Source organism: Mesoplodon bidens, assembly GCF_964165515.1.
Source record: "Mesoplodon bidens genome assembly, chromosome: 8".
In the NCBI taxonomy this organism is placed as follows: domain Eukaryota; kingdom Metazoa; phylum Chordata; class Mammalia; order Artiodactyla; family Ziphiidae; genus Mesoplodon; species Mesoplodon bidens.
The window spans coordinates 8,654,251-8,663,511 of NC_138165.1; the positions used below are offsets into that span (position 1 = coordinate 8,654,251).

At 44.1% G+C, this 9,261-nt stretch overlaps 1 protein-coding gene across 1 annotated transcript; it reads right to left on the reverse strand.

The window, feature by feature from the left end:
• Positions 1-3,738: 3,738 nt before the first annotated feature.
• On the reverse strand, positions 3,739-8,778 carry LOC308621785 (WD repeat-containing protein 82-like; the record flags this gene model as incomplete). The annotated part of the gene is given in 4 exon segments (XM_081242519.1): positions 3,739-6,512; positions 6,515-6,658; positions 6,661-7,608; positions 8,544-8,778. Coding segments are annotated over 4 exon segments (1,389 nt in total). The 3' UTR covers positions 3,739-6,450.
• Positions 8,779-9,261: the final 483 nt, after the last annotated feature.

The window sequence follows — 9,261 nt, forward strand, 5'->3', positions numbered from 1 at the left end:
TATCTGTCTCTTTGACTGTTTTATCACCAGATCTAGCTCATGTAGGCATTAAATAATTGAATAATAAATGATTTGATGTAATTTACTTGAAAATTATTTTAGGAAAGCCAACTGGTTTAATCCCAGATACCATAAAGCACCTCCTATCTGCTCCCTCTACTGATGTCTGATGTTGGTTTACTTCCTAGTGTGCTCTGAGCCTAGACCAGTAGATGGTTCAATTCTGTTTATCAGAAAAATTACGACAGTTGGAAAATGTTCTCAGTCTCTTGAGTTTACAGTCGTTGAAGCAGGGACTCCATCAAGGATATTTCTATAACTTTATTTCTTATATCGAATGGCTACTAGAAACAATAACATGTGTTTTGATGAAAAAAAACAAATCCATTTTTCTTTAATGTAAATTTTCTTTGCTGTCTTCTGTCTCATTCTCTGTGCAATTTAACGTCTGAGCATGACACAGAAAAACAAAATAAAACAAAACAAAACCCATAACTTCTTGGTTAACTTTTGTTTGAGAAAAGCTTTCTACGCATCCTTTAGTCTTGGATCACTCCTTCTGAATAGGTTTTCACATTTCTTTCCTCCTTCCCATCTTCACTGCTGTAGCTGATGCCAACGTGGGGATTAAACACATGAACTGTAGGGACTGTTGCCTGTACCAGTCCTCTGGCATATAAGTGTGTACAAGAAGCATTATGAGAGCGACTGTTTCCTTGAACTGTGATTTTCAATTTGCCCTCCTGTGTTTAACTTTGTGTATGTATCCCTTAGAACAGTATGGTGAATGGGAAAAAGCAAATGTTTTGCAATCAGCAAACAAATTCAAAATATGGCTCTAAGCATGAATAGCGATACATCCCTTAAACTGTGTGAGCCCCCATTTCCTCATGTACTTCCTGTATCAAGTACCATGATAATGGTGCTTCCCTCCTGGTGCTCATGTAAGGATTAGTTCATGTAACCACCCCTCACTAAACTCAGAAATAATGTGGGAATAGAGATTTTCCTATACTGTTTTATATCCTTTGAGTCCACAAACACACATACACTCACAGCCTTACGTGAAGTTGGGGTCAGCAGAGGTTATCATTTGATTTGGTCATGGGGAAAGAAGCTTGCTGATGATAAGAATCAGAAAAATTAGGTAGCTAAAATGAGTAAGAGACGGAAAGTAATTTGTACAAATGTTGGGTCCAGAGGTCCAGAAGGGACGGAGGGCAGATCCGAGGAAAGATTTTAAATAACTTATCTCTTCCTGTGAGAAGGGAACTCAAAATTTTAAATTGGATTCTGACGCATTCTTGGCATCTCCATACAATATATAGATTTTAGAAAAATGAATAATGTAGGGTGGGGTGGGAGGAGGTGGAAAACAAGAGAGACACAGAGACAGAGAGAGGAGGAGAGAGATTTTTAACATTTTTTGCAGATCTTTTCCATACCTTCCCACACTCCTACAATTTCCGTTTTAAAAGCCCTCAGCTTTTCAGCCCATCTAGTCTCATACTGCTACATTTTGTCAGGCAACACGAATCTCTGAGGTTCTCTTGAACCCTCACTAAAAGAAGAATATGGAATATTAGACATAAAGAGAATGAAATAATGCCACTTGCAGCAACATGGATGGACTTAGAGATTCATACTAAGATAGTAAGTCAGACAAAGACAAATATCTTTTTATATCACTTATTTGTGGAATCTAAAAATGATATGAGTGAACTTATTTACAAAACAGAAACAGACTTACAGACATAGAAAACAAACTTGTGGTTATGAAAGGGGAAACGGGGGAGGAGGGATAGTAGGAATTTGGGATTAACATATACACACTACTGCATATAAAGTAGATAAAAAACAAGGTCCTACTGTGTAGCACAGGGAACTATATGCAATATCTTGTTATAAGAAAAAGAAGTTTTGAGATGCCCTTGTCATCAGGCCCCCCTACAAAGGCACAGTGGCAGGGAGTACACCTGGTAACAGGTGCTCAGAAGAGCCCCCCATCAGCGACATTAACAGACTCCGACCTTGGTCTCACCAAGGAGTTTTTCAGTCGCCACCATCAGAGAAAGCTGAGTGGGGCTGTGAAGGAACTGGCAAGTTAAAAATGTCTGGTTTTCTCCAAGCAGTTTTCTGATAATGGAAGAGGAGATTATGCATTTTGAATAATAAGGCCTGCTGAGAGTGAGACTGAGGTGAGGAATCTGTGCTTTCAGAGAAAATGAGCAGTAACTCTGGCAGCTAAGATGCACTAACATGTACTTTTGTTTTTCAAAAATAAGCTCATGTCTGAGCTGAAGATCAACACCACAGGAATCAAAGCTCGCTGCTGACAGGTAGTATGTTTAGAAGAACAGTGGCTTGTTGAAAGTTTTGACGAGGGAAATATAGAGATTATCTCCTTGAAATAAAAAGAGAGACGGTATGTAGATTCAGTTGTTTTTCCTAGACTAAAGCAGCCTTGAGAACTAAAATTATTCCTACATAAGATCTTACCCCAAGTAGAATTTGGATGCTATTGCCGTGTATGTGTTTGCTTGTTTAAATCTGAATGTTTTTCTTTTTAGGGATATTTATAATAGTTTTCATTGAGAGGATCAGGCCTCCGGTATCCCTCCTCTTCTCAGAATTCACATTTTCAATGATGTTAGCACTTGTGAATCCTTTTCATTCATATCTTCTGGGCAATAAAGGGAGGAATTTTACAAAATGTAACCATTAGGGCACTGAGCAGGTTAAAGGGAAATTCATCTTGATTCTAGAGAGAAGATCTAGATAAAAAGATTAAGAAAAAAATTAAAATGTAGGACTCATTATTAGTCAGGATTAACCTTAAGCCAACCCTTTTGCTTGCAATCCACATGCCTGTCAATGAATCAGCTGATACATGCACATGCGAATTTGGACCACCTGAGTCTTGGACTTGAGTCTTTCTTAGCAGAAAAATAGAAATAGCAACAAGCCCAAAGATCAAGTTCCAATATTCCCTTTCTTTTCTACTTCTTGTTTTGCCTTTAATGATTTTGGATGGGCACCTGAAAGCCTGGACACCAGGGACAAATCACGTGCAGTAGTAGCTCCATGCTGGCTCCAGAATTACTGCTATTCTCCTGAACTTCACTCTCAGGACCACCTGGGCTTTCTGGCTGGTACTCGTTTGAACTTACCTCTACTTTAGAATGGCATCTTTCAAATTTGGGAAACTGGCTATTGGATTTCTTCCTGCTATGCATTCCAATTAATTCCTGGACCAACCCTTGGCTTTGGTGACTCTGTGTTTTACCACAACTGTGAATTAAAGGCATGTACACTTTGGATCCTTCACTCTGCCCTGTGGCATATGACTGGGATGGAGTCCCTCCCTAGTCTTTTTAAGAAGGGAAACCATAGGGAGAATGAATAACGAAGTGATTACCAGTGATGCCGAAAACTCGGCCTCTGTGCACTGGTGCCGAATTGAATCTGGGAGAGGACTTTTGGGTGAAGTAGAAAAGCTTTATTGCTTTGCCAGGCAAAGGGAGATACAGGGGGCTCGTGCCCCTCAAAAACTGTGTGTCCCAACTTGGGAGGATTTGGTGAAGAGTTTTATAGCAATGGTTCAAGGGTGGGGTTGCTAAGGATTAGGGTGTGTGCAGGGCCTGCACTACTTTATTTTTTTATTTTTATTTTAATTTTTTTCTGTTTAAGACAGATAACATGGAAAAAACGTTTATATGTTAAGTACAAAAAGGACATAAAATTGTATATACAGTAGAATAACAACTATGTAAAAACACCAGAAATCTATGCACAGAAATGTCTAGAGGGACACTAAACACCAAAAGATTAGCAGTGGTAACATTTGGGTGGCAAATTGATTCTTTTTAAAATCCCCAGATTTTTCTTGATAAGCATTAATTATGATCACAACGGTTTTCTTAAAAAAAAAAAATACCCCACTGGCTGGTGGTTGAGCAGTGCACTGTCACTGTCGCATATAAATCAGAGGCTTTGGCCCTGATTCTTGAGAGTGTGGTACGCCCCCCACCCCCAGGAGAGCTTAAGCACCTCTGGCTCCTACTGAGGGTGTCCTTGCAGCCCTGATGCTCCTCAGCCTCTCTGACCCACAGACTCTTTTCTCCCTTAATTCTGCCTTTTCCCACTACAACATCATCTTCGGTCACTTCCAGCTGCATCTTTCTCTCTCCTTCCCAACTCAGGAGCCAGCTCTGCAGCCATAGGTCCCCATAAATAGAAGCAGTGCAGTGCATATTTTCAAAGGACATGGTGCCTCAGCTTTGGACACACAGGAACTCAATACAAATCATTTTCCTGCTGATAGACAAGTCATGCGTGGTGGCTGCTCTGGGTACAGATATGTTAATTATGCAGGCTTTCTTATTAACCTGCAGTTCCAAGTACTTTCTCTGAACAGTTAGTCCTACCATGAATTTTCTACCCTGGAAAGCCAGGGGTGGGCAGTAACAGCTCAGATCACTTGGTTTCTAAAAGTCCCTCCACTCTGAGAATGCAGAGCTATACGGTGTGTGGCACCTCAGAAGCTGCAGATTCCAGCCCATGTCTGGGAAAGACATATGCCCCTTGCTTTTAAGGTTAAGGAACAAGCCAAAAAGGAACTGCTAAAAAAGCAAAACAAAACAGTAATTGTAGCAATTCACAGCCTATTCCTGCTGCTGAACAGAGGCAGTAATGGCTTGCTTTCCCCACTAGCAGCTAGGTACTCTTGGGCAAGTCAAACAGAACCTTGTTGAACCTGTTTCTGGACCTGCAGGGAATGTGTTACTTGCTTAGATGTTTGGGAACTTAGTAAAATAATACGCCACTTGTCCTGCTCTAAGAAGGCCATGCAGGGGAAAGGCAATGAGCTACCTGCAGCAGCTCACCTCAACCCCGATTAGGAATCTTCCCTCTCCCAGGAGAAGGCAAGGAAAAGAAGTTAAGAAAGCAGACATACCAGGTAAACAGGAGTGGCCTATAATTGGCAAAGAAGCCTCAGACAAGCTGAAAATGCTCTGGTTCCAGCATCCTGTCCCCAAATGCTGGGAGCCAGACACAAAAGGCATGCAAAAGTGACTGTCACATACATACAGGCGCAGACAGAGCATCACTGGGCAAAAAGGGGGCTAATACTGCAGAGAAGGCCCCAAAGTGCGGCTTGAGGAACACAAGGGACTCATTCCAAGACCCTCACTTAGCTGCCATGGGGACAGCAAACACTCAAAAGCTTTGCTTTTGTTCAGTCTCCCACAGGGAAAAAGGTAATAGGGAAGACTAACACTTGTGACAAACACTATTAGCAAGAATGCAGTCTTTCTCCTGGGGCCGAGGACTCTGTCTCCTTCTCACACACACACACACACACACACACATGCATACATATATGTATGCACAGACATGATATATTTAAATGAAGGTGTACACACACTGTGCTAAAATACAAACAACAGAAATCCCAAGTCATATATAAAAAGGCTAAATATAACACAAGCCTAGAGCCAGCTCCTGGTTGGGAGCTGGGGAAGGGGTGGTATCATCTGGAGACTATGTACACAACTTGTGGTGGGCAGGGAAGGCATCAGTGTAAACAACTCAGACTCACTCCACAATACTGGCCCACAGAAAAGCGTGATGTATCTCATGTACAAAAATAGACGCCCACCTTGCTTCTGTATACAACCAAACTTGGCAGGCACCCAGAAGGACTGTGAGTTAGTTTTGATGACAGGGCACCACACCAAGCTGCTGCTAAACCTCCCAGCCCTAGGAACTCATCTGCTACCCCTCCTCCCTCACCCAGAGCCTAAGGCACACCCAGATCATCCACCCTCACATGACTAACTTGCAAGGCTTCCTGGCAAGCAAGGTCCTTCTGTATCTGTCCCTTTCTGACCCTAAGATATATGGAGACTTATTTCTGTAAATATTTGGCACCTAAGTAACATGATGGTTGTGGATAATGCCACAATGACACAGGGAGAACCAGTAACAAGACATGCAGGGTGAGGGCAAGGGGCACTGAGCTGCCCTAGCATCTCAAAACCAGAACTGTGGCTTCCCACGCATTTATGGGGGTGGGCAAAGGGCTGTGCAGAATTAACAACTTCACCGACTTCTCAGCAGCAAATACATTCAAAACTGAAGGTGTCTTGAGGGCCCCACTATACCCTAGTCACGAGTCTGGTCACTCCTCTGGAGGAGCTCGGTGCAGTGACAGCTGGAAAATCTGAGTCCCGATTGAATCTGTCGCACCAAGAGTCCTTTTGAAGAAGCTTGGCAAAGTAATTTTTTTCTTTTGACCAAAGGTACAGCACATCCTTGGGAAGGCCATGTGGAAGGATGCTCTCCAGCCCAGTCAAATGATCCAATCTCACTATTATCTTAGTTCCCTCTGAGTTTTTTCCTACTGGCCACCCTCGCTGTACAGAAAACAGCCAAGCACTATGCAGGTCAGTCATCAATGGTGGGCAACCAGAAGGCCATGTTGGAACAAGCACTGGCAAAGGTCATGACTTGGGGTTGAACTGCAAACAGGTAATGGGGCCTGTGTGTTTGCCATCCAACACAGCTACTTTTATACCACTCTCTCCATTCCAGACATGGATCTTGCCATCCTCTGAACCAATCATAATAAACTGCGAGTCTGGAGTAAACGACTGACGGCTTTGCTGTTGGCATAACCCCCAAACGTATGCATCACCACTCCCTTGAATGCATCGATCAGACGGATGAAGCTGCCATTGGTGGAGATGAGGATGAGTTTGCCATCATTGCTGAACTTAAGTCCTGTCCACTCACAAGTCCGATCATACTGCATCTTAAATGTTGCAAATGGCCCCTTATCAAAAGAGCGAAGATCATAAAGTTTGACCATTTCAGAATTGACACCTGCAGCAAAAATTAATCCTTCTGGATCAAAAGAACAAACTGGCTTGCCCTGTAAATGCATGAGACCCTGGCAGTTAGGAGACCGGAGGTCCCAGAGCCGAATGGTCTTATCAAGAGACCCAGAAATGAAAGTGTCATCCACAGGTGACATGGACAAGGCCACCACCCTTTTGCTATGTCCAGGAAAGTATCTGATGTATTTGTTGTCATGCAAGGACAGGTAACGGATAGTATCGTCTATTTTGTTAGAGCTGTAAAGGACTGTGTTTGCTGCATGAGTGTATCTGATGAGGTCCACTCCATATTTCTTACTGTACAGGGTTCTCTTTGGTTTGCCCTCCTGGCAGTCATAGAGCACGATGGAGTCGTCGTCGCTGCTCGAGATGACCGTCTCGCCGTTGGGGCTGAAGTCGAAGCAGTTAATCTTGTCCGAGTTCTCGCGGAACACCTTGGCGACGCGGAAGCTCCGCAGCACGCTGTCGGTCAGCTTCAAGGCGGCGGCTGCTGGAGGCGGCAGCGGCGCAGAGCCGGGGCGGAGCTCGGCGAACGGGCGGGCTGCCGAGGGGCCGACCCGGGCGGGGCGGGTGCGGCGCCGCGCCGGCGGCGGGCTGGAGAGCGGCCGACAGTCGGGCCACCTCCTCCTCTTCCTCTTCCTGCTTGTGCAACACTCTTCTCTGCCGGGACTATGGGGTCTCGCAGACCGGTCCTCCTCACGGTCGCCTCAGGGCCAACCGGCGTGGCGCCGGTTCATTGTGTCCGCCATCTTGGGGCGACAGGCGGAAGCTCGGCCTGCACTACTTTAATCTGGCCTCAGGTGGTCTCGTCCTAATGAGCTTCTCCGGTTCCTTTAACCTGGCCTCGGGTGGTCTCTTGATGAACTTCTGGAGTTTATCAAACTATGATCTTCTCTGGAATGAAGAATGCTAACACCTTCCATTTGTTGGGGATTTTAGTTCTGTAAAGAGCCCAAAGATATTGTTATGTGTATCCCTTGAAGCAGAACCAGGACCCTACCCCAAGGCTGCACTATTATTTCTTGGCTGCTCCTCCCATGTCTTTTCATCACCTCACTTCCCTGATTAGCAACTGTTTGAAAGGCTTCCATGCCCAGGAACCCCACAGGGTCCTGCTTGGTTTCACCAGTATCCAAGGAACTCCTACTCTATGAGTGGATGCAACCTTTCATTTTGGTCTTTTGTTTGCTTTTAGGATCTATAGGCTTAAACCTATGTATTAGCCGAGGAAAATTGCCAGAAAAGAACAGAAAAATTTAATGTGCGAGAGAAAGGGAATTATTAGTAGAAAAAGATCCTAAAGGAGGCAAATGGGAAGGCATGACAAGAGGGACTATCCTCCTGAAAAGGAGAAGAAAAACAAGTCTCATCTAATAGAAGAACAGATGACAATGCCTGAAGATGGAGAGAAGCTGTAGGTTGGGAAAGAGCACAATAGATGGCTTTATTTCCACTAGCCTTAATATTTCCTAGGAGTAGTGATTTCAAATTTGATATATGTGGGGACTGCAAAAGAATTCAGAATAATCTTGGATTAAATGTTAGCCAGTATGTTCCAGGTTTAATTCACTAATGAGTAAAAATCTGAATGACACAAGCCCAAACAGCATGATATTCACTCTTTTCCTGGAATATCCACACCAGTTACTTCTTCCAAAAGCACCAGGGAAGGGTCATGGAAGTCTGAGATGAGGACAGGGGTGAGGCATGAGGGTGTGTTCCCACATGAATGAGGATGGCAAGCTGATGGCTTCATTACTGCCCCATCCAGACCACTTATCTTCAGGATCCCCTCCCTCTCCACCATGCTTCTGTTATCATTGCCAGCTCTTTCAGAGGGGTCAACCACAGCAAAGCTGATGGGCACCTGGGACATGGTTCTTTTCAGCTGGTGATCTCTGCTCTCATGGCACACAGGTGCTCTGGGGCAGGGGGGTGGAGAGGGGACTAGATCAAGAGAGAGTCAGACAGCCAGGCCCACCTCATACCACAGCTAGAACTACCAGCTACTTTATATTCTGTTCTTACCACTTAGTCCAGACACTCAAACTTCTTGTCTCGGAACGATTTTCCTTGGGAGTTTCATTGTCTGTCCTCCGTCAAGCACATTTATTCCAACAGAGATATATATCTGTACTCAAATGGTAGGCTAGATCCTTATTAATGGGATTCTTTGATCCATGACAATGAAGGGATGTGGAAGGACATCTATCTCAGTGACCTCAGGCATGAAAACAAGTTCTTCAAAGACCACTCTTAGATTAGACTGAAAAGCATGCTGACTATACTAAATCTCAAAGGAGCACATTGAACTCATGGAATTTTATGGGTGGGAGTCAAATGAAGTGATGTTATGCTT